Raw genomic sequence first — 24,737 nt, 5'->3', positions numbered from 1 at the left:
GAAATTACTTTTTGTAACATCTTTACGCTGAACGCGCAGGGACTCTTAAAAATTAATAATTAATTTTCCAGGGGAACTGCCTCTTAGGGCTTTAAAATTCACACCAGGCACACAACCTCTCCCAAGTAGTGTAAATTTCCCTGCTCAATGTAAGTAGTTCAAAGCAGAAGCTTTCTTGAGACGGAAAAGGCTGTGAATGTGAAAATGCTTCTGACCCTCCTGCGTCTCCAAGCCTGGCTTCCCTACCGGGTCTGCACCGTGGCTGTAGCCTGCCACGAAAGATGCAACTCGGTTCCCTCCTGTTCCGAAAGTACTGTTGACTTGGTGACCCATTTCAAGTGTTGAGCCGAGGTCACCACAAGCAAGAGGCATTTTCTGGCCCCAGCTCCAGCTAGAGCCCCCATCCTGCGGGCCACTCGCGCGTCCTGAGACGATGGGGGTGTCGTCGGGAGTGTCTTAGCTGCGAACGGTGCCGCCCCCGCCCTCCCGGGATGCCTGGCTCGAAAGTCCCGCGGGCAGCATGGACTCCGCGCCTCCAGGTCGGATTTTCGCCTCCCCCCAACCCCCCGGGACCCTGCCTGCCCGGCTAACCGGCCCCAAGTTGCAGAATAGCTCAGATGCTTGTCATATTTGCGGTCGCGCGACTCAGTAGGCTGTGCGCGCGCGGCACTCGCCGCCGCCTTTGTCACTCGCGGCTCCGTCATTTGCATGAGTGGTGTGAGGGGATTACTGGTGGTTAGTTGTGGTCCCCCGGCCAGAGAGTCTCTTTTTCTCTCCCGTTCTCCTTAAGCTTTTCCTTAAGAGAAAATCAAGGGCGCGCCGGCTGGAAAGGGAGTCGTGGGCGGCGCTGCCACCCGGCGTCTCGCGTGCTCCGCCTGCCCCTTCCTGCTCCTGGGGCGGCCAGGGCTCGGCTCGGCATTTATCGCGCCTCCCGGGACCGCCGGAGGAGGGGGCGGGGCCGGCGGTCGAGGGGCGGGGTCGTCGAGGGGCGGGGCCTGCTGAGCCGGGGGCCCGGAGCTCGCGGGAGGCTCGCTGGCCGCACGTCACTCCTGCACGGCGAGTGCTGGAGCACGAGCTGCCGCTCGCTCGGTCAGGGCGCCCCCTCCGCCCGCCTCCCGCTTCCTCCTCCGCTGCCTGCCGCCGCCGCCTCCTCCTCCACCATTGTATAATGCTCCGAGCGCGCAGGCAAAGGACGGCGGAGTCTTAGCTTCGGTCTCGCCTTCTGCCCGCTCCCCGGCGCCACCCTCGGGCCCCCGGAGCGGGGGACTCCGCATGGATCAGCAGTAGCTTGAGGAGTGGGCAGAAACCCCTCCTGATGTGTTAGTTCCCAGGTGGAGCTGCATGTGGTAAGTTCTCCCGGCGCCGGGTTGGAGGGGATCCTCGGATGCTCGGGGCTCCCGATGGGTGGGGGGCGGCACTGGTAGCCGGCTGAGGCCGGGAGAGCCGGGAGGGCGGAGGAGGGGCCCGGGCGGCCGCGAGGGTCGCGGGCGCGTCCACGGGAGGGACCTGGACCTGGGCTGGAGCAGGTACCGAGAGGAGTGCTCCCTTCCGCTGCTTCCCGGCCCTGCGCCCTTGGACCCTCGGGGCGAGCGCCGGGGACCCCCAGCGTTAGCCGGCAGATCTGCTGGGGGAAGGGCAGGGGACGGGCAGTCACGGACCGGGGTCAGGAGGGGGTCGGAGCTAACCAGAGCCCAGCGATGGGGCGGAGGGAGCTCGGAGCTGTCGCTTTTACAGCTGGGATATGTGTGCATGTTGTGGCGGTTGTGTTGTTGTGAACGTGCGAGACTTTTTTTTAAGCCTCGGATTGCTGGCGCGGAGGCTGCTTTACTTTTGAGTTCTGTGGCCGGGTTTGCATCCAACTTGCTTTAGTGTTTCTGTGAGTTTCCCTGTGTTTTTAGCCTAAAAACATCCCTCTCCACCCTCTTTTCGCCCGTGCCCAAGTGAATCGATTTTAAATATATATGTATATTAAACTTGATGTCTCATTGGTTTTTAAGTTAGAAATCTACAAGTCATCTTGGTGGTGACCGCCTATGACTGAAAGGGAGGGGGCTGAGGGGAGCCAGCTGTCCCAAGCCCTGGACTTTGTACCATTAAGACAGGGTGCCGTCAGAGGGCCATTGCATCGAGAGGAAATCATGAATTTTTCTTTTTTCTTTTTTTTTAATTTTCTTGGCCGGGAGTTATCTTTTAGCAGAAGTAATAGTAATAGAGATGGGAATAAAGTTCTGCATTTAGTCTTAAGTTTCACAAAAAGATTAGATATAGTTTGTCTTAGAATAACTTTTTGCTTTCAAGCTGGGTGGTTTCAGGATGTTTCAGGGAGGTGGAAAGTAAGCTTTTACAGGCTCTGAATGGGGAAGGGCAATCAGGAGGGTGAGACATCCAGCCTCAGACAGCAGTTTTAATTTGAATCAAATTGGGCAGCCTCATCTGGTCTTAAGGAAGATAGTAAATGTTTTCAAGCTTTGTTCGGAAATAGGCTGTTTTGGTTTCCCAATGTATGTTAGGAAATGTTCACAATGTGTGTAAAGAGCCTAGGAGTTGTCGTAGCCAATAGGATCCCTGAGGCCTTAAGTGTTCAAAGTAGCCTTTTATAATTAGGGACTGGTCTCTGACAAGAGTGAAGTGGGCTCTTGGCTCCACTCAACCCCTGGAGGACAGTCCACCTGAGAGCCTCTGGGTTGTTTTGCTGATGAGGGGGATAGTTGTTCAGCTACCCAGAAGGCATATCTCCCCCAAGAGCTCCTCCCATTCCTCCCCCTTTTTATAGCAGTCTATTCTGATTTGAGTGTGGTAGGGTGTCCTCTGGGGATGAAAATACCCATCCTGAGATCCCAGCTTCTGGCACAAGCAAGAATAGCTTGCTCCTGGATCTCTGCTTCCCCATTCATTTTACCAGTTTTTTCATGGGGGAGGGGGAGGACAAATGTTAAAAAGTTTTCCTTTAGCGTTATTGATTTATCTAGAGGTATTATATGTTTCATGTAGGTTGTTTATGTTGTTCATCAAGTTTGGGATCCTTTAAAATAATTTTTTCTTCTTCCCTCCCCTAATTAAAATGGGCATAATCATGTTGCTCTCAGGTGAGAAATCGTATGAAATGGATTTGACAGCTTTTTTTTTTTTAAACATTCAGCTCTGTTCCTTGCTTTATTACGGCAGGTAGGAGAGAAGACTCACATTTTGCAATACCAACCAAGTGTACGACAAGAGTGTCCTAGGGAACAGTTTTATTGTCAGGCGAGTGTCACAGCTTCTTAGGTAACAGCTGCTTGGCCATGTTCCCCTTAAAAAACTAAGAGAAGGATATTAACTCAGTTTAAGAAAATCTTTAGACTTCTGTTTGCTGAATTGTTCCCTTGAAAGCTTTTTTATTTAACTGAGGAACTGAAATATAAATTTTTACCCAGTTGCCATGCACTGAGTTATTAATAAGTACAAATAGTATATATTTTGATATTTTAAAATTCACTCAAATTTGTGTAGCAGCTGATAGCTTTTGGCATACACTATTTTAAACAGCACTCCAATGGCAGAATAAAAGTTACATTGCTACTGAGAAAGGCACACACACACAAAACAGATTAAAAAATATAAGGGAAGGTTGAGCATACATATGTATGTATGTATATAAAAATACATAAAGATTTTTTTCGGTCAATAGACAGAAAAAAATAAAAGCATACTACAAATTATCAGTAGCAAATTATAGTAAAAGTTTGCCTTTGGTCAACATATTTTACACTTTAGTTACTAAGAAAGATAAAAACTACAACAGGAACATTTAGAGGTTTCTTTTACTGTGGCTTCTTGTTAAAGAACACTAGCAAAAGCATGAAGCTTTATTTTATATTTCATTTATATAAAAAAATCAGGACGGCTTTGTCAGTATTACAACATAGATTAAAATATGTATAGATAAACATGGTATTTAGGAGTGTGAACTTTGATTCACTTGTGGAATTTTTAAAAACTTTGTTGCTACATAAATTTCGTATTTACTGTTACGGCATATCCTATAGGAAATAGCTGTAGTTGCACCAGTTTTTTGTCAAAGGAGAAGGCGGGGAGAGGGGAGAGAGACAGAGAGCGAGGTGTCTCTGATGACTGAGTGCAAAGATCAGGTGTACGCTCAAGGCACCGGAGGGCAAGCTCCAATTTTGTTTTTTTGGGGGGTGGGGGGAACTAGATTTGTTCATTATTTATTCTGATAGAGGTACTGGGAATTGAACCCAGCACGTCGTAAGAGCTGAGCATGCACTCTACCACTGAGCTATATAGCCCCCCACTCCCCGACCCCGCAAGCTGCAGTTTTAAGTGAAAATGGCCTCGAAATAAAGGAAACACCCACCTTCATAGGTCTTTCCATTAATCAACACTGACCAGCAGAACAGGAACACCTAAAAATGCTATGGCCACTACATATACACAAATTCTGTATTTCCTACTGACAGTTAATAATTAGTCCTTACACAATTGACAGAAGCCCACCAGCTCAGACTCCTGCATAAGAATTGTGTGGGTGTTTAATTCAGTTTTCATATTCTCGAAGGAAACAGCAACTAGCCAAACTTGGCTTGTCTTTTAAACAACATGATTGTCTCCAATGGCCAGTGCAGTTGATATTAAAGGCAAACTTCTGCCCTCTGTGCAGATGCTGGGAAACCCTGTGAACAGCACTGTCCCCTGGAGCGCCCATCACTCATTGTGCAGAGCAGTGTCTTTCTCCACGAGCGCTGTGTGGCAGTTCATTCTTTGTATGAATCTGTGAATGGCATATGTCAGGCCAATAAGACGACATTCCTATTCTGGGTAGTAAATAGACGCCTTGTTGTGTGTGTGTGTGTGTTTTTTTTCCCTTGAAGATCATGAGACAGACAAAACATGCTTGGCTGTCTAAAAATTTTCTTTGAAATACAAATAAAAATTTCAAAATAAAAACTATTACAGTATCTCTGAAAACACATGACTCCTAATAGGACAAAACAGATGCTGATCATTTAAACAAGCAGTACATCCAGACAATGAAAACTCCCTTTTGGAAATTCTGCTCTCTTTGTGGTCTGAGGGCTCCTGGAGCTGGAAAGCCTGGTTCGTCCCCTCTCAGGATCTCCCGTCTCTCCTCTGAACTTAATTGGGAATCCCTGCCAGGATTCACTGAAGCAAACCCGGCAATTTGATGTATCTATCTTAGCAACCCGGGAGCACAGAAGCTGTATTCTGCACCCACTGCAGCTTTCAATTCAGAATGGAGGCGGCATCTGCTCGCTCTCTCGTCTGGCCTCCTCTTCCCCTCGCAAGCTGTGTGTCCAGAGCTGGCCCTGCCCCTTCGCGGGGACGCGAGGACGGCAGAGCGGGGGCTGAGTGTGCCCGCTCGGCCCCGCCCCGAGTGGAATGAGCAATGCGGATGCGTGGGGTGGGGGCTGGAGGGAGGAGAGTGGAGGACAGATCCGAGCCGACTGTGCAACTGCTACAGCAGGTCTGACTAGTTTGAGGTGCCCAAAGGCAGCTTTGTTTCTCTAGTAACTCCAGGTAGCAGCAAACCTCAGTTCTTAAAACGAATTCATGTCTGCATTACTATCTTTTGGGCCTCTGCAAAAACCTGTAGATTTGCAGAGTTGCTGTTTAATTCTAAGCTTCTCTCTCTCTCTCTCTCTCTCTCTCTCTCTCTCGCTCTCGCTCTCGCTCTCGCTCTCGCTCTCGCTCTCTCGCTCTCTCTCTCTCCCTCTCCCTCGCTCTCTCAAAAAAAGCCTATCATAGACGGTTAACTGAAAAGACGCTAAACCAGGCGTTTCTGTGTTTCTGAGGCATCTCACATAGAATAGTGAAGGGGAAGGCATTCTGGCTCTTAAGGACACATACACACACTCTTGGTTACACTGGTCTGTGCGAACCTGTTGAATGAAAGTAAAAAGTATTACTTGATTAGGCCATGGTCAGAAAATTAAGTAATGAAGCATTACTTGCTGCAGATCAACCTTTAGCCCCTTGCTCTGCTCTCCTGGCTGACTGCTTATCATTCCACACCAGCCGCAACCCCTGGGCTTGGAGCAGGCCTGTGGGAGTACCCCACCCTGGTGTGTAGAAGTGTTGAGTTAAACTCAGGGAATCTGAAAGTCCCAAGGTCATCTCTGCACCAGAACAGGTTTGCATAAAATTCTAGCCACACCAGTGAGATAATGAGGTGGCAACTGTTTTAATCTGATCCTCCCTTAGTGGTTATCCCATTTTATAATCATTCTGGATGCAGATTTGCTTTTCAGAGTTCTTTCCTTTTTTAAGGAGGGAACTTCCATGTACGTGTGTACTTCTGTGTCTTCCCTGCTGTCACAGAAAACCCATCTGGTGGAGGAACCTGAGCACCGTGGTCCGTGGATGATGAAGAAATTCTTGCCCTGCCCCTCTGCTTGTCACCAACCTGATGATGGTCTTTTCCGAACAGTTTCTTAAACAGACTGCTTTTTGAAAAGATTTTTATTATGTCCAGAAATATAAAATAGGTTTTACTTGGTGATGATTGTTAGCTAACAGTAGTTGGTTAACACATTCAAAATATGGATTCCTCAAGTGGCACCTGCCTTCTTGCTTCTAAATTCCCTAAAGTTTGGCAGGATGAAAGGACTGTTCGGGGCTGGTAGCTTGGAGGCAGGGTCTCCTTAAAGGTCCTTGAAGATCATTGAAGTTGAAGTACTGGAAGGTAGTTTCCTTAGAAAATAAATATCTTTTCCATTCAGTGTGGTACTCTGATCCCTTTTACTCTATTTGACTAAGTGACTTTGTGCTAAGTTCTACAGGCCATTAGTTATCAATACCCAGAAGTCCTCGGGAAGAAATAAATTTTATCTCAAAATAGCCCCAAAGTAATCACTTTTAAAAACAAATGGCTGCCACATTTACAAAGTATCACTCAACTGCCCTCAAGTTTAGTTTGTATCCTCATTTCCTTTTTCTACTTTGTGAATTATTCACGTATATGACATAAAGTTTAAACTGGCTTTGTAAAACCTTATCAGAAGCCTGTCTAATTCTTAGAATTGACTAAACATTCTGAATATCTATGCTGCTTATTACATGGAACAGATATTTACATTGTAGAATAGTTATTTCCTCCCTTTTACATGTCTCTTAAGTATATTTCTTTCGTCTTGTACCTTTAGTTTTTATACTCATACGTCATATTGTAGAAGTGTGATAGGTTTCTTTTAAGGAATCCTGATTTGAACCATACAGTATATTTAGTTTTACTCAGTGAGTAAATAATAAAGAACATTTCTCTGGTTTTCTCTTTAGATTGAATGTGAAAGTTAAAAGATGAAATATGTTCAGTATTTGTGAGGAATATTTTATAGCATGTCTTCTTTCGAGTGTTATTTTTCACAGTAATTAAGCCTTCCCAATTTGAAAGCAAAGAAGATTAAAACTAGTAATAACCTTTAAGAAACACTTTCATAAAAACACTTCACAATGAAGTACTTAGTTTTTGTTATTTGTTAGTGACAAGTAGTTGGCTAACAAAACCTAGAAAGTAATTTTTTTTTTTTTTAGTAAAGTCAGATTTATTTAGAGAGGTACATACTGCATAAGAGTGTAGGCTGTTTCAGAAGGCAAGAGAAAGGCCATGAGGTGTGGGGGTTGGGAGCTCAGGTTAAAGTAGATACACACTCCATAGAGAGAGTGCGGGCTGTCTCTGAAGAGGATGGAGAGAGAGGCGGCTTTTTTTTTTTTTTTTAGCATCTTTTTTTAATGTTTTTTTGCAGTTTTTTAAAATGTTTTTTAAATTTTTTTTTATGGGGGGAGGTAATTAGGTTTACTTATTTATTTTTTAATGGAGGTGCTGGGAATTGAACCCAGGACTTCCAGCATGCTAGGAGCGGGCTCTACCACTGAGCTATACCCTCCCCCAAGTAATCTTTTGTTTTAACTAAGATGCAATTTTATTTTTCACACATTTGTTCTAACAAATTATATTTTTATCTGTTTTAGTGCGACTGTTTTATAGATCCGAGGGCCCTCTTTAAAAAACAAAACAAAACAAAACTCTGTCATATACTTAGGGGAAAGCATTTGGTTTCTACTCTAAGCCTTTTCTCCCCTTAACATTGTTCATTCAGGGTCTCTAGTGTGAGGGGGAAAACATCGTATCTTCAGGGAAAAGATGCTTTGGGAGGGTTGAAACCAGAATCCCATACAAGCAATTATAAGTACAGGAGAAAAAAAATGTTTTCATTGTGCACGGGAATGGAGGTGGAGCAAGGCTGGCTAGCCCTTACTGGCACGTAACCTTAGGGGAAAGTATTCAAATCTAAGAATTTCCTCCCTTAATGATAATGAGGCTTTCTATTCAGCATGCTAAAGATGTGTTCCTGACACCAAATTAGTATGGAGTAGCCTCCTAGTTTTGATGACTACAATATATTATTTATAAAAATAATATAATATGTTCATATTTACCAAAGTTCAAATGGAAAGATTGGTGATAGTAGTTTGTCTCTTAGGAACATTATTATTGAACATGCAGTATCATAGAACCTCAGCTTGTAATCTGAATAGAAAGGATTCCAGCAAATTAAAAACAGTCAGCTTGCTTCATTGTCTTTAGTTTACCTGAGTTACACTTTACTATTAAATGGCTCCTTCCCAATATTCTTTATGAAGTTTTCCCTGAAACTTCTGAAGCCATTTCTGTTCAGCGTGGAGGTAATTTCTTGTTATTGAGAAGCAATAGGATTACTGAAGGCTTTTCTATGTTAGTAAAATTCCTACTACTAACCTTGAGACTCATTGTGTGGCTGGGAGATCTCTTTAGGACCCCCACTGGAAAGTCTGAACTGCTGGCTTCTCCTAGTCCACATCTTATGACCCGGGTTGTATGTTTGTTGTTGTGTGTCTTTGTGCTGACTTCAGGAATCCTCCAGGGATTTTAACCACGATTTTTGAAACATCAGTGTTACAACAACCTATTGTACATACAGTATTTTCAGATTTTGAACCATAGCATAATATAATTTAGTTGCTCTTGGCAGTGCTCTTTGCTTGCTTAGCAGTGTTCTATTGAGACCTGATTTGGGGAACAATCTTGGAAATGTGTATACTTTGAGAGATCTGTAGGTAGAAATTGCTGTGAATAATCAGACTTAAAGGGGTGCCTGTTGCTCTGCTGCGCCCCCTTGTGGTTATTTGTGATGCTCTTTCAGAGCTCAAGAGGAGTTCCCACTTGTACTGGGCACACTTGTTTACTTAGAGCATATACAGCTTTCTTCGGTGTGAATAACCTATCAAGTTAATATAATAGTTCTCACAGAGGATATAAATAGTTTATTGTATTTATTTGATTTTTTAATTTGTAGAATTTTTTAAATGTATATTGGTGTGTTGTGTTCTTTTACCTTTTTCTTACGGAAAATTCCAAACACGCTCAAAAGTAAAGAGAAAGTACAGTGCACCCCCTTGTACTCATCACCCGGCTTCAACAGTTACCAACATTTTGTCAGAGTTGTTTCACCTACACAGAGGTTTTTTTTCTTCCCTAGAGTATTTTAAAGTACATTTCAGGCATTGTATCATATTGAGTATGTTTTTGTTAAACTTCAGCTTAGAAACTGAAATTTTGCTCAATCTTTTACTTTAAGTGTGCAGTACTTTTAGCCAGAATTGTTAGGTAAAATAAAAGAGTTGTTAGCATTCTCACTGTCTCACTTTAGAAGAAGGTGACTGGTGTCCCTAGCTTCCTCAGAATTAGGTTGAAAACCTAAAATTCCCAGCTGGCTGAGGAACCAATAAGACAGGGTACTAGAAACATTTTCTACTACTTAACAGTTACATTCTAAAAAGGCTGTTTTTCTTTCCAGATGTTTATTAACAAGGCCGTAATTTATTCCAAAGAAATATTCAAACATTCTCTTCCAGAATTTGACTATTTTGCCTGCTAAATACAGTTAGTTGTCAACATTTTAAAATGTTGCTTTCTTTTTCCAAGAGCAAAGATGATATTTGACAAACCAGCAGTTTCAGAAACTGTCTTCAATTTAATAGAAGCGTGTAAAAATCCTGAGAGGGAAAGCTAGAGCTTCTTAAAAATGTAGGCTTGAAGGAAACATCCCCAAACAGTAAAAGTTGTTTTTTAATTGACTTGGAGGTCGACTTCCTGGCCGAATTTCGGTTGGTCTCCAGGCGTTCAGGCGCTGTCAAGAAAGCAAGGAGGATTGTTCCCGGCAGAGCCTGATCCCGATAAACAGCCGTGCGCTGCCCCCCGCGCCCCCCGCGCCCCCCGTGCCGCCCGCAGAGCCGAGGGGAGGCTCTGCCGCAAACAGTGGTGTCGGGTTACAGCCCCGGAGCCGCGCCGAGCGCGCTTAACTGGCTTGATCTAGTGACTGGCTTCATAATTACATTGCTGATTTGTTAGGGAAGGCTTTGTCTTACTTACCAATTAACATGGATGTTACTGCAGGGACCTCATCCTGGATGAGCTTGGGTTTAAAAAAAGAAAAGCTTCCCCGATCCGGCCAGCTTTAGGGGTTCAGTTACAAACTCTCGCATGTCTTCGGGGAGCCCTCACCCACCCTGTCTGTAAACACGCAGAGGCTTTCTCCCCGTTGGAATTTTGCCCGCCTTCCTGCCATTCCCCGAGGCCACAGGCAGTCACTCTGGGGTCCACAGGCGGCCTTTGGGAGTGCTGACCCCTTGACCCCTCCCAGAGGCTCACCACCCCAGTTCTGGGGGTACTGCCACCACTCCTGCCCCAGCCCCAGCGCATTCATTAGGAAAGGGGTTAACAGCATAGATGTTACCAGATTTCTAAGTCCTATATGTCTTTTAAGGTGTAATATTTTAACATTGGAGAAAGTTGTCTAAGCCAGCCTGGCTTTCCTTCCTGCCTGGAAGCTGCTGTGTGACCCTCAGACCGGAGAACCCACGGGTGGTGGGAGGGGTCCTGTTAAGAACGGAGGCTCTCCCTTTGGACCACCTCAGAAGGCAGGGGTACAGGGTGAGGAGAGATGTGAGAAGCGTGTGTTTCCGAAGGGTCTCACCAGCTTTTCGGGCCAGCCTCTCCTGATCTCAGAAGGCTGTCACACATTCCGTAATTTTGCCAGGGACACTCTTTTCTTTCTTCTTCCACTGCCCCCAAAAGAAACTGAAAGAATATGTTTCCACTTAAAGGACTTTGGGTTTGGCTGCACAGGTTGTCAGTGAGGAAACAGCCCTGCTAGCCTGTTTGAAGACACTCATCACACGTCTTGTCTGAGCTTCTTTTTTCCTCCAAACTGGGTAGATCCATGAGGAAAAACCGTCATTCTGAACTGTTGGCATTACTGTAGGTGCCTCGCTTTTATGATTTTTAGTGTCAGTGTGAGCACTTCTGGACTTTACAGCAACCAGTGGTCACCAGTGGTCACACAGGACGGCACAGTTGAGGAGATGAGGGACATGGCTTCTTAGAGCTCCCCACTGGATGAGGAGTCTTTAACTGGAGAGCTGTTAACTGGTGAAGCAGGCATACAGAAATGCTCACAGGTCCCCAGTGTGCAGGCCAGTGACTTAACCCAAAGCAGGCACCAAGGTCTTCGGCACTGAGGTGAGGAAGTAGGCCGTGACCAGCTCCCCAAGAGCCAAGGGCCTCACTAGTAACTACGCTTGCCCAGGGGCAGATGCCAGGGCTCAGCTCTGCCTTGTTAACTGACTGTGGAGACAACCTGTCACTTCATCGTGAAGCCTGCTGCACTCCTGAGAGGAGGGAACACATGATTTCTGGTAGTCCAAAAGGAAATTGGAACAGGCTCTTGAATGTGGACACAGTATGCGGACCATCGGGCTTTGCGTGTTTCAGAGCAGTGACTTCCGGAGTCCCCCAGCCACCGGCCTCTGTGTGGACGAGCCTCCTTCCACCTGGACGGTGCTGAGCTGGGAGCCATTTCCACACCCTCCCCAGTGTTCAGGCCTCCCACCTCCCCTCTTAGCTGCCTTTTTGATCCTGCGGTCAGTCACACCTTCCCCCATCATCTTCTCCCTTCAGAAATTGGGACTAATGACCTTCTTTTAAACACCTTTTGTGCCAGTAGTCCCCTTGGACACTGTATAGGATGAAATGGAGGGTTTTCCTTCTGTTTGGAGTAATGACTGTTGTTTGGGATGAGTTGAGTTAAAGCATGGTGTGCAGTCTTCCGTGCCTCTTTTTGATCCACACTGAGCCAGAAAGCCAGCTTGTGTTGGGGGCTGAGGCCGGAGGGCTCTTGGTTCGGGTCTGTCACTAGCCCCAGTGGTGATGTTGCCCACAGGGGCCTGTCAGTCAGCCATCAGGCTCTGGGCCCCTAGGAAGCACTACTGGCCCCAGAGGGCTGCAAGTTAAAGCAATGGGTTTTGTTGTTGTTAGTGGGGATGGCAGAAGTGGTGATTTGCCCAAAGTAGATTTAATATTCTTTTTTCTTAAATGTATTACTATTTTTTTAATGGGAGTGCTGGGGATTGACCCCAGGACCTCGTGCATGCTAAGCACTGAGCTATACCCACTCCCCCGTGATATAACACTCTTATTTTAAAATAACATTTATTTTGACAGTTCAAATAACATTAAAGGAGAGTGATTTAAAAAATCTTAAGGCATAGCTTTTAAATACTTAAAAAACAGTGAGTATATGAAAACTTTTTTGATTGCTTTTTTTAATGTTTGCATTTTTTCCCTTAATGCTTTAAAAATATAAAAACTGTGGAATGTTCCTTTTTAACACATAGGTACTATTTCCATTTCTCTTTGGACTTTGGCATAAGGCCTCACTGCCATTCACTCTGAGATCACACCAAGAAGAATCTGGGCCCCAGTGAGCCAGTGGGACCAGATGTATCAGTCTGAGAAGCTGTTTCATCATTAAAATTGAGCTGAAGACAACTTTATTCTGCATAGAATCTTTGTTTTTTAATGTCAGTTGCCAGCACAAAAACGCTATTTATTCCTTTTCTTCTTACTTGCTTAGGCACAAATAGGGAAGTCCTTCGAACTCAAGTTAAATTGAGTAAAGACATTCTCAGGTTTAAACATGAAATAGCCTGCTGAGGGAAAAAGGAAGCCATGGTTCTCAAAGTGACCTTCCCAAACCAGTAAGACCTGGAAACTCGTTGGAAATGCAGGTTCTCAGGCCCCATAGCAGACCTACTGAATGGGAATCTGGGCTGGTGGAGGGCAGCGTTCTGTGTTAGCAAGCCCCCTCAGTGAGTCTGAGGCTTGCCCAAGTCTGAGAATGAAAGACTGAAAGAGGCATTCACAGAGCTTTCTGACCAGAGCATCCCTGTCCCCTCTCTGTGCCCCAGGGCCTGCCCTGTACAGCTGTCCCCTCTGAGGTCCATTCAGCCCTCCCCTTGGGCATACCCTCCTTCTCGGGCCCAGTTCACACCCAGGGCCAAAGACACACACCTCTGTCTTTGTTTTACAGTCCTCCAGCTGTCCCTCCAATCTTTTCTCATTCTTTCCATTGACTGTTTATTCAGCAACGATTTCTGGAGCCTCTTCTGTGCATCAGGGACTGGCTGCATTATCCTGAGGATACGGAGTTGGACGAAACAGTCTGTGCTCTCATAGGGCTTCCTGTTTGGGGTGGGAGACCAGACATGAACAGACAGCCCCGCCTTAAATATAAACCTCAAATCCTGTCTCCAGGAGTCTCCGCTGATCACCCCAGTCTGTACCAGTTTCTCAGTCTCTCAGACTCCTGACTGTGGGAGTCATTCAGAATCTGAAATTGCAAACCCCCAGGTAGTCAGGTAATATCTTCTCCTGTTGCTCTGGTTCCTTCTCTTCTGAGGACTCTCCTAGTGACATATTTTGATCATCTGCCCAGGCAGATTGTAGCTTTTGAGGGCAGGGTCCTTCCTAATGAAAGCTGCACAGTTGAAAGCCAGGTTTGGTATCAGAGAGTTTTATTCAGCATTAAACTTCCTGGAAGACTCCCGGCAGGGAAGTGTTCATTTATATTGCTCCCCGTGAGTTTTGTTCTCTGTTTTCAAAACTTGAGATTGCTACAGTCAATGCTTGCCAAAATTTATGTTTTAGAAAATCAAAATGCTAGGAGTTTGTTCCTAACAAGTTTATTGGAGAGGGAGGGTGTTTTATCTCAAACCTTATAGTAAGTAAGAGCCAATGAATGTTCAATATGAGTGGCTGTCGTTGGTGTTAGACCCCTTTGGGTGGGCAGAAAAGGGAGGGAGCACCCGTCTCACTCCTCCATGTGGGGGTCTCTACCAGCCCTGAAGCTCAGGGTCCCTTTGGGGCCTTTGCCTGAGAGATTAGGTAGGAGACGTGGGCTTTGGGCCTGGGTCTTCACAAGCCAGGGTGGAGGCAGAGAGGGGTGCTGATCCTGAGGGTGGCCTGAGAACCAGACTTGTCACCAGCCCCTCCTTTCGGTGAACCAGGGGCTACCGTCCTGGTGTCTGGTTCCACAGCCGAGCGGCCTTTCGGGCAGTGACCGCAGACACCCCCTAACCTCCTGTTACCTCGAAGCCCCTAATGAAGTGCAGCCAAGTGAGTCCTTGTAAAAGGTCCCGGGCCTCTCCAAAGGCTTCAGGAGCTACTGCTGTTTTCTTAGAGGGCCCAAGGAGAAGGCTTTGGGCAGCCTTGCCCTCAGGTGCTTGAGAGGCTTGTCTTGGCATTGAGTTGTGTCTGTTCGAACAGGTGGTGTTCACATCGCACCTTGAGAGGCCTTGGCACCTCCTCCCACTTCCAGGAGCTGGAGGCCTGTGAGTGGGAAGACAGGACTCCACACTGTATTAAGCAAACTTGGAGGAAACTTAAAACTTTTTACAAATTTTAAATTAAAAAAAAAAATTTTTTAATTTTAAAGTTCTAAGTAAAAATATGGATTTGATTTTTACTATGTTGTCTTTCACTCCTTTCCATAAAAACACAGAATTAGGATTACAAACCAGGATTGTGTGCATTTCGCAATCGCCCTGGGTGTGTAGAGCCCGTCTTGCCTCATAAAATGAAATAGAAAAATGAAGGCAAACCTGCTTTGAGACACACTCTGTCGTGGGTCCTTACTGACACATTCGAGAAGCATCCAAGAGTCGATTCGTCTGCCTGTTCCTGCTCGCAGGTTTTGCTTCCACGGTCCCTCCTCCTTCCCTCTTCCAGACAGCATTACAGATGTCTTATCAGGCTTTCCCCAGATCATTAGGATTTATCACACAGCTGTGACCAGCTGGGTCATTCTAAGTGGAAATTAGGTGCTTCTCACGTTGAAATCTCTGAAAAGTATCTCCACAGATCTCCCTCAGCTGTGGGAATTCTGCTACATGCCTGTAGTACTGAGTGCTTTTAAAATATTTAAATATGTAGAATATTTGAGTTCTGTGGGTTAGTGATTATTTCTAGAGAAATATGAGTTATTGAGAAAGTCCTGTTTTTTCTGGCAACAAGTCTCTAAAAGACAGCTCTGTATGGATGACTAAAACTCTACATCATCTTTCCAAAGTGTGACTTCTCCAGAAAACCGGTAAAAATTCAGAGTAGTGACGAGCTTACCAATTTAGTTTTGTTGTGGGTTTTTTGTTTGTTTTCATTCCTGTTTTTTTAAAACTAATTTGTTTTGAGGTGTGTATTTGGTTTACGTTTTGGGACAGTGCTTCTCAAACTTTCTGTGAATGAAGGACCACGTTGTTTGCGTTTTCCTCCTTTATAGAGTAATATGTTAGTAAAACATGATAAAAATAACTACTAGAAAATGAAATCAGAGTACAAAAATGTAAAATAGAAGCCTCATTTTTAATTAGGTTTACAGAGATACATTTACTTCGTAAATCTGCTTAAGGTTTTCTAAACAATACAGTAGCTCTACTTCATCATGAACCAGTAATGTTCACAGACTGGCTCCATCCCTGGACCACACTTTGAGAAACAGTATTTTAGAGAATGTGTGTGTGTGTGTACACATTTGTGTATCCTCGCACACATTTGGATGTATTGGGTACAGTCACATTATAACATAATATAGATCATATGACACCTTTATATGATAATTAAATGCATCCAGTGAGCTCTTTGGTAAAAACGGAGTTTTTCTGGACGTTACTTTTAAATGCTTAAATTGTAAGCAAGTACAAATGCTGTAATTGTGAGTACAGTTATGTTTCAAAACACAGTTGTTCAGATAATACATCTAATGCATAAAGTAGAAAGTTTTGTTAACGTGAAATGAAATCACCTCCTTTCTGATTCACACTCACCTGTAAATGGGATACAGATACTTTAGATAGGAAATGCTCTATGAAAAATGTATATACAAATGGGACTTTTAGCACTAAACAGTAGGAAATGTTCCTGTCATGTGAAGCATGAGATAAGTGAGTTGTTACCTTCCTTGCCTCAGAGAACAGTTAATTATGGGGACTGGTCTTCAGTCCTAGTGATTGACAGCCATTTTCTTAATGTTTACAAAGTGAGGGAGAGCATTTCATACAAGCAACTCCACACTCTTTATGAGTGCTAACACATTCTCAAGCTGCCTGGCCTTGGTGGCAGCTGTCTTGGTCCCTCTCTCCTAGAGACTGAGGCCCATGAAGGCAGCCACCCGAGGCGGGCCTTGTGTGCCAGGCTCTGTCCATCTGCATGTCTGTCCGCCTGGAGGGCAGCATGGCCTTCTTTCACACAGCCTTGGAAGGAGGTTCTGTGAAGTTTTATTAGGGTTAGCCTTATTCCTCTAGGATGAGACTCATAATTTCTAAGTGATAACGGGGTGTGGGAGAAGATATCCAGCCCCTTGAAGACCAGACTTTATTCGCCTACCAGACTCCCTGCTTTCTGGCAGAAGGTCCCAAGACAGCGTAGATGCGGGATGAGTTAAAAGAATGAAAGAGGCAATTCAGTAAAAGGCAAATCGCCTTTAGAAGAAAAACTGGATAACTACAAAGCACTTTTATCATATGTGAAGACACCCGAAAGAGTGAGTGTCCTTGAGGAGAGCATTCACCCGTGTCTGGGTGAGCGTTGTAGAGGAGTGAGGGGGCAGGCAGGGGCCTGGCTTCCTTAGAACCGTGTCTCCTGGTCTGAACGACGTAAGGACAGCTTTCTTGATGAAATGGTTAGAAAGTGAGGTCTATGAGGCAAAGGCCGGTGGACTTGTGATTGCTCTGTTTAGGTGGGAGAAGTTCTGAGAGGAAGGACCAACTCTCCAGCTGCGGGTGCCTTCGTTAAGGCCAGAGCACACCAGGAGGCTGCCTAGGCTGTGTGTGTCCAGCGAGGTGGGCAGGAGTTCAGATTGCACCCATTCCCGAATGCTCAAGGTCTGAGATAGGAGGTCGTCGTCTCTTTGAAATCCAGATGTATCTCTGGAATCACAGTAGGTATTTTGTTATGAAATATCTCCAGTAACCAAACAGCAGTGCTTCTAATTAGAGCAGATTATTTTGAAATTAGTCCTTTTGCACTCAGACATGATTGTATGCAGTGAAATTGAGCCACAGAAAATCTTGGGCTGGGAAACCCACATTCCTCCACTTGAATCTAGACTGAATAGCGGTGGCAGCTCAATCACGGTGGTCGTTTAACACAGCCCAAGTGCTTCGCCACATGTCACCAAACAGGCAGAAAGTCTCTATGCATAAATGAGGAAGGAAACGGCATTTTGAAAGCTCAGGCAGTTCTGCCAAAATTGTCCATAATCCCCTTTCTCCAACTTGCTTCTTTGAATCCTTTCAGGTGTGTTAAAGCTGTAATCTATGACATCTTTATCTGTTTGAGTCATAGCACTGTGTCTTCTTGGGCTTTAAAAATAAATCTGTTTGGGGGAGGGAAGTTGAACCCGCGTGGTAACATAGGCATGCAAACGCAAGCACAGACCAGCGGAGAAAGTCAAAATCCCGGTTTCCATGGTAACGTTTAACTTGTCTGTGTCGTACACATTTCTCAAGAAATTCAGTCAACAGACTACCCAGTGATAAAAATTGCTCCACCGGCATACAAAGGTGGATTTCCCAATGAATTCATCTGTTGTAACCAGCCCTGGGCAGGGAGCTCAAGTCCGGGCCCTGACCTCTGAATCAGCGTCTTTTTTACGGTGGAAAATCATTGTGGAATTGATTCCATCTCCTTCCTTTCTCCTTGGCAGATATATGTTGGGGAAAGGAGGAAAACGGAAGTTTGATGAGCATGAAGATGGGCTGGAAGGCAAAATCGTGTCTCCCTCCGACGGTCCGTCCAAGGTGTCTTACACCTTACAGCGCCAGACTATCTTCAACATTTCCCTTATGAAACTCTACAACCACAGGCCCCTCACCGAGCCCAGCTTGCAAAAGACCGTGCTCATCAACAACATGTTGAGGCGGATCCAGGAGGAGCTGAAGCAGGAAGGCAGCCTGCGGCCCGGCTTCCCCGCCGCCTCCGCGCCCGCCGACCCGCTGGGCGCCGCCTACCGGGAGGCGCCGCCCGCGCTCGGCCAGCCCGCCGCCGCGCCGCCCTGCGAGCTCGCCAGCCCCGCGCCCCTGGAGGCCTGCCTCACCCCGGCCTCGCTGCTCGAGGACGACGACACTTTTTGCACTTCCCCGGCCGCGCCGCCCGCGGCCCCCGCCCGACTCGCACCTCCAGCCCTCCCGCCGGAAAAGGACAGCTTCTCCTCCGCCCTGGACGAGATCGAGGAGCTCTGTCCCACATCTACCTCCACGGAGGCCAAAGGGGCCTCGGGCGGGGCCGGCGCCGGCGCTCAGAGACCCGAGGGGCCCCAGGACGGCCGAGCCGACGACCCGAAGCTGATGGACTCCCTGCCCGGCAACTTCGAGATCACCACGTCCACGGGCTTCCTGACGGACTTGACCCTGGACGACATCCTGTTCGCCGACATCGACACGTCCATGTACGATTTTGACCCCTGCACGTCGGCGTCGGGGACGGCCTCAAAAATGGCCCCGGTGTCGGCCGACGACCTCCTCAAGACGCTGGCCCCCTACAGCAGCCAGCCCGTCGCCCCGAGCCAGCCTTTCAAGATGGACCTCACGGAGCTGGACCACATCATGGAGGTGCTGGTCGGGTCCTGAGCCCCAGGGCCCCGCCGCGGCGCCCGCGCACCCCGACAGCTCTCCGCACTGTGCATGCACCCTGGCTTGCCTTTTTCTGAGAAAAAGAACATTCTACACAAGGATCACACTAGTTTTTGCTTTGAGCAGAGTTGGAGTGCCTTCATCCCAGTATGACCACTTTTAATATGCTTTTTTGAGTGGTTCCTCAGAGACCTACTACCCGGGAATAGGAAAGAACACATTTGAAGACAGTTTCGCCATGCTGAATGACAAAATAAACAGTTCAAGTGAAGCACAAGGAATAAGTTGGAAACGCTGTAAATTGCATGTGCATATTTGTCTATTTTTTCTATAAGTTTTATTGCAAGAGGTAAAAGAAGAAAATATATATATATATTATTTAGATAATCTCAGTACCTTCTCCGGCATTTTCGCCCTGTATAGGTTGACTTGGCAATTCAGCCTTTTTAGAGGCATTAACTACTCCTCGTAAGTGTTGCATTTACATGGCTGTTTAGAAACTGCTGCCCAAAATTTATTTTATATTTTTGTACAGATTCCGCAGTTTATGATATTGTTTTTCTAAAAACAAATGCTGTTTATACATATGAGATAGCTATTTTGATAGGATTTGCTCACATAGTTCCTGCAAACTTCAGATGTACAAGTTGCACTTGTACTTTTATAGAGTTGTAATGTTTTATATGTGTTTGGTGCAAAGAGAAAATTGGATCAAATCAATCCGCAGTTGATGTCCCCAAATGCAAACACACATATACACACAGCGCTTTAAGAAGGGCCAGGCGATGTCACACCCAAATTTCACAAGCACCGACCCCCTGGCATGAACACCCGCCAGCACTGTGACTTCCAAAGCCAGAGCCACGTCTGCTCATCAAACTCGCATTAAGCAGTTGGCGGGAGGTGGCCATGTAGCTCGGGGTTTATGTGATGGTTCTCTTTATCTCTCTCTCTCTCTCTCTCTCTGGGAAGGCTACCGCGTACTCACTGTATTTATGCCAAGTCTGTGCTTTTAATTGTTGTTATTGTTTTTAAACAGAACCCCAGATCTTTCCTTTTGGGCATAATTTTTATGATGATCTGAAATTTTACAGTCGAACAAAATTTTTTGGGAAGTAACCAACCTCTTCATGGAACTAAACCCTATTGCAATGCTTAGGGCTTGTCCAGAAGAAAATCTCCACCCCTCCACCCGCTACTTCTTCGTCCCACCCCAACCCCTGCTTGAAGGCATCCATCATGTTGCTCAAATATCTTTTCCAGCTTCCCTTCCCCAGAGCTTTCGTTCCCTTGGTTGCTAAGTGCTGCACATAGCATCTTCATGATCACCACCGTGAGCCTGGCTCACCTCCGCCCAGCCTGGGATGCACTCTTGTAACACCCATGGCTCTTGAACCTGGAGTTGGTCCCATTACGTCATGGCTTCCAGTCTGGTTGCTTTCTGAAATCAACTGCTTTAACTACACTTTACAAGGCTGTTTTACCCAAATACACAGACAGGACTTGCTATGCATGTTCCCCTCCTTCCCCCTCGCCATCTCCCCCTATCTACCCAACCCCCTGCCAGGACACTTGAGAACTAGCTTTTTATTCTTAGTGGTGTATATTTAATTTTAAAACGTTTGCAATGTATCATGCTTGTTGCTGAAATTGTTCATGGCCTTTCCGTTTCAGTTTTTTCTTTCTTCCAATGGTACTTTAGCTGGTTACAACCTATATTGTTGAAATGCAGATGGCTTCTTTAGGAATAACTTTTATATTTATTTAAGAATTTTTAAATTATGGGATTTGTGTTGTTGTTGTTGTCTTTGTTGTTGGTCATTTGTCAATATTCAGTCACCAATTCTGCTCACTTCTTGCCATGGATAAAATTGAGTCTTTCTGGCCAATTAAAAAAGACAGCTTTATAAAATGGCACTTTAAACAAGCCATAGATAGTTTTTATAATGCACATGGCGAAAAGCAAATACATTTGTGATGAAGGAACTGCTCATCTAAGCAAAAGATTCGTGTATGGTATGATTAAGTCTTTCTTCATTCTGATTCACTTTTTCCCCCCACTTGAATGTGTTTTTCAAGGCTAATTATCAACTCAGTAGTGCAGTGAGAAACCGATCAAATTGCACCTTCTCCTGCAAGCACCCTCCACCGGACGCCTCTCACTACTGCAGATGTGTCATTTCCTTTGATAGGACCAGGGACCATATAGATAAGGTGAGGGTGGTCATAGATGCTTCCAATGTCACTGTGCCTGTCTATTTGAAGGGCTTCCTTTTCCGTAGAGAACAAGTCCGCCCAGACCCCACACTCTGGAGAACTGGAGGACCCAGCAAACTCTCCACATGCCGCCCACAGACATGTACATGGACGTGCACAATAGTGTTGATTATTCCGGACAATAACAGGGTAAGGCGGCTGATTTGCCATTGTTAAAAACTGACTGATAGTAACTTAGAACAACTGTACTTCGGTTGGATTAGCAAATCGTGTGTTTTAACAAATCCCATATGTTGGGCAGCAGTTCAAATAAGCACGGCGAAGTGTTGCCTACACGTGGTTCTCCGGCTCTCCCGCATTTGTAAGGCTGGGCTTCAGGATCAAAACAAACCCCACCTCCCTTCCCCCAGCAGCAGGCAAATGCTTTTTAACTCTGGACGCCCTCGCCATAAATTCTAGATCTTCAAGGTTGAATGAGGAAGATGTGGGAAATTAGTGGCCCCTTTTAAAAAGAACAAAACCATCAAGTGTTCCAGTTATCTTTGTGTCTTATTTTTACGAAGTGATGTCCCAACAGGGAAGAACATGAGCCTGTGTGTGACCTCCAAGTCCCAGTTTGAGGGCAGGATGGGCTTCCAGATGCCACCCGGCAGCAGTGCCTTCTCCTCTCTAAAGGACATCCCGTGGCATTCAGAGTCAAGCAGGCAGTTGGAGGTGCCTTTACAAGAAAGACATGCTGGGTGGGGCTCGGAGAGGACAGTTATTGACAGTTATGTGCAATGAAGTGACAAGATGAGAGCAGAATAATAAGAGCTTTGAATTTGAAGTGATTTTTTTTCATAAGTTATTTATTCCTTTTTTTTCTGTGTAAATATATTTATTTTACTGTGGAGCTCTCACAACATCTGGATCGTAACATGTGCAGAATGTATGGTAGGAATGTATTCTCTCGTAGGAATGTCAATCTGTATTACAAGGGGGTCCAAGCCCGACCCCTGGATCTTTTCATCATGTGCACAGTCCACACTCATTTGTACTCTCTTCTCTAATATGGGTCTCTTTGAAATATGCAAAAGGTATGGATGAGGAATGTTTTAATACCTCCAAATTTTTAAGAAAATCAAGCATCAAAGGGTTGATATTTTTAAACATTTTTTTAGTCGCACTTTCTCTTTATGACAGAGGGGGCAACCACACTGACACCCTCATTCACACCGGAGGGTAAGAACTCGCCAGAGCCACCTCCACCTGAGTGTCTTTCTCAGTCGTGCTCTTTATTGCCATAGCCCCTTGGAGTGTCCCAACTGCCCTGAGGTCAATCAAGGAAAATTCTCAGATAAATAATCTCCAAAGAGCCAAAGTGTCAACTTACAGATCATTTTTAAAGCATACATTTATTAACCACCCTTGTGGTAAACAATGAATTATGAATCCACAGGGCAGCCTTCTCAAATGACAGACATAAGAAAGAAGAGAGAGACTCTACTTTGTGCCGCGATTGTTATCCTTTGTATGAATTGTCTTAATTTCAAAATCTTGCTGTTCCAAATTGGACCTTTATATGCTTTCTGAAAATAACTGAAAAGAGTATATTTAACCTGTCCTGGCTGTAAATGGTTAACTTCTTGTAACTGCCAATGGCGAGTTGCAGCGAGGTGTGTGCGTCCCACTTACGTACATTTCTTTTCAGGGCTTCTAAGAATGAGTCTAAATGGTTCTTGAAAATTAGCCAGGATCAAATGCTATTGCAGACAAAGCCAATAAAAATTTTCGGCGTCTTTTGGGGATCACAAGTTTGGAAGAGAAGTGCGGTCATACGAGCAAAACACCAAGATTTGGAAAAGATGTACATAGTGATATGTTTGGATGCATGGTTTTTGAGGAGGGCTTTTGTCAAAAAGGAGGTGTAACCTTTTCCCCCACAGACCTGAGAGCTGTGCCTTTTCTATGCAATATTACAGACGTTACATCGGAACCCAGGTGGCTGTACTCACATGTAGGTTTGGGCTGTAATCTAAAACAATTGGACAGATTAAATGTACATGGAAATGAGCAGTCTTACTTTTGTAGTTTTATATTATACAATAAACAGTTAAAAGAAGAGAGAGGTGTGTTTGCAGTTTCCTTTTGCCCGGAGCACAGCCAGCTCGGATGTCACAGGTTGCTCGTGTGAAGGAACGGTCTGCAGGTGGGGCCTCTGCCCAGCTTGGTCCTGCTGACGCCCTCCCACCGTCTTGGTCTCCGAGGGGAGCACTTTCCCCTGTTGGCTCTCCCCCGCCTCGTAGGCCCTTCTCGAACCTCCTCCCCCAACTCTCTAAATACTATTTTTTTCCAGGGTTTGGTCCGAGAGCAGCTCTCTGCTGAGCCTCCACTCCTGCTTGCTCTCCCAAGAGGAACTAATCCACTCAGGACTCTGAAAACTTGTTTCCAGCTCCTACCTCTCCCCCAGCTCTGGGTTTTAAGTATCCACTGAGCTTGGTCCTCTCACACTCGGTGAGTCTAAAACAGCCTCGTTTCCCCCACGGGGCTGATCCTTCACCTCTGGGCCTCTCTTTGGCCTCATCCCCCTCCCCCCAGGTGTGATTCCGCCACCTTCTCTCTTAAACCTACCTTGGCTTCCCCAATGCAGGCCTCTTCTCTCCTGGTCTCCCATCATATCGCACCTGCTTCCTAACTGCCATGATCCTTTCTCTACCTCCTTGATGCTAGAGCTGGCATTCCAGCTCCAGTGGTTTATGAATTTGTTGCACATTCTCCAGCAGCCACCCGCTCCTGCCCCACATTTATCCAGTCCCGCCATCCCCCACCATCGTCCACCAATCAGTGGAAGGGACCCTGTACAATCTCCTCGCAGCTGGGCCATCTTTGAGAGTTGTGGGATCCAACCTCACCTGCTCAGGCAGCTTTGGGCCACTATGCCAGCTGGTGAGGGAATAGGGCTGAATACAAAGGTTCCATTCAATCAAAAATGGGATATAGTGGAGGGGGGGGGTGTTGGAGGTGTTATGGATTGAATGATGTCCTCCAAAAAGGAGATGTTGAAGTCCTAACCCCCAACACCTGAGAATGTGACCTTAATTTAGAAATGGGGGCTTTACAGCAAGAACCAAATTTAAATAAGCTTATTACTGAGGGCTCTAATCCAATATGACTAGTGTCCTTACAAATAAGGGGAGGTTTCGATACAGAAGAGCACAGAGAACACCATGTGAAGAAGCCACAGACCAGGGCACTGTGTCTACGTGCCAAGAACACCAAAGATCGCCAGCAAACCAGCTGGGGGAGTGGCATGGACCAGACTTCCTCCTCACAGCCCTCAGAAGGAGCCAACCCTGCTGACACCCCAGCCTCTGACTTCTAGCCTCCAAAACAATAAATTTCTATTGTTGAAGCCACTGCATTTGTGGGACTGTGTTACGGAGGCTCTAGCAGACAAACACGGGGGAGAAGAGGCTGCACTCTGTCCACACATCCCGGTGGAGATACTCATTAGGCAGCTCGAA

General features: G+C 45.8%; 1 protein-coding gene across 2 annotated transcripts in view; it reads left to right on the top strand.

Moving 5' to 3' along the window:
• SERTAD2 (SERTA domain containing 2) overlaps positions 1–23,337 on the top strand; it is a 105,536-nt gene extending 82,199 nt beyond the window's left edge. The window contains exons 1-2 of one of the 2 annotated variants that reach the window (XM_032497679.1): positions 979–1,346; positions 18,093–23,337. In XM_032497679.1, coding sequence (XP_032353570.1) covers positions 18,097–19,014 — 918 coding nt within the window. In that variant the 5' untranslated portion in view covers positions 979–1,346; positions 18,093–18,096 and the 3' untranslated portion in view covers positions 19,015–23,337. Of the gene's footprint in view, positions 1–978; positions 1,347–18,092 lie in introns of those variants that run through there. The other variant, XM_032497681.1, reaches the window with a different exon arrangement.
• Positions 23,338–24,737: the final 1,400 nt, after the last annotated feature.

Source organism: Camelus ferus, chromosome 15, assembly GCF_009834535.1.
Source record: "Camelus ferus isolate YT-003-E chromosome 15, BCGSAC_Cfer_1.0, whole genome shotgun sequence".
NCBI classification, from domain to species: Eukaryota; Metazoa; Chordata; class Mammalia; order Artiodactyla; family Camelidae; genus Camelus; species Camelus ferus.
Note: the sequence above shows the minus strand (reverse complement) of the source record. Positions and strands in the feature narration are given on the sequence as shown.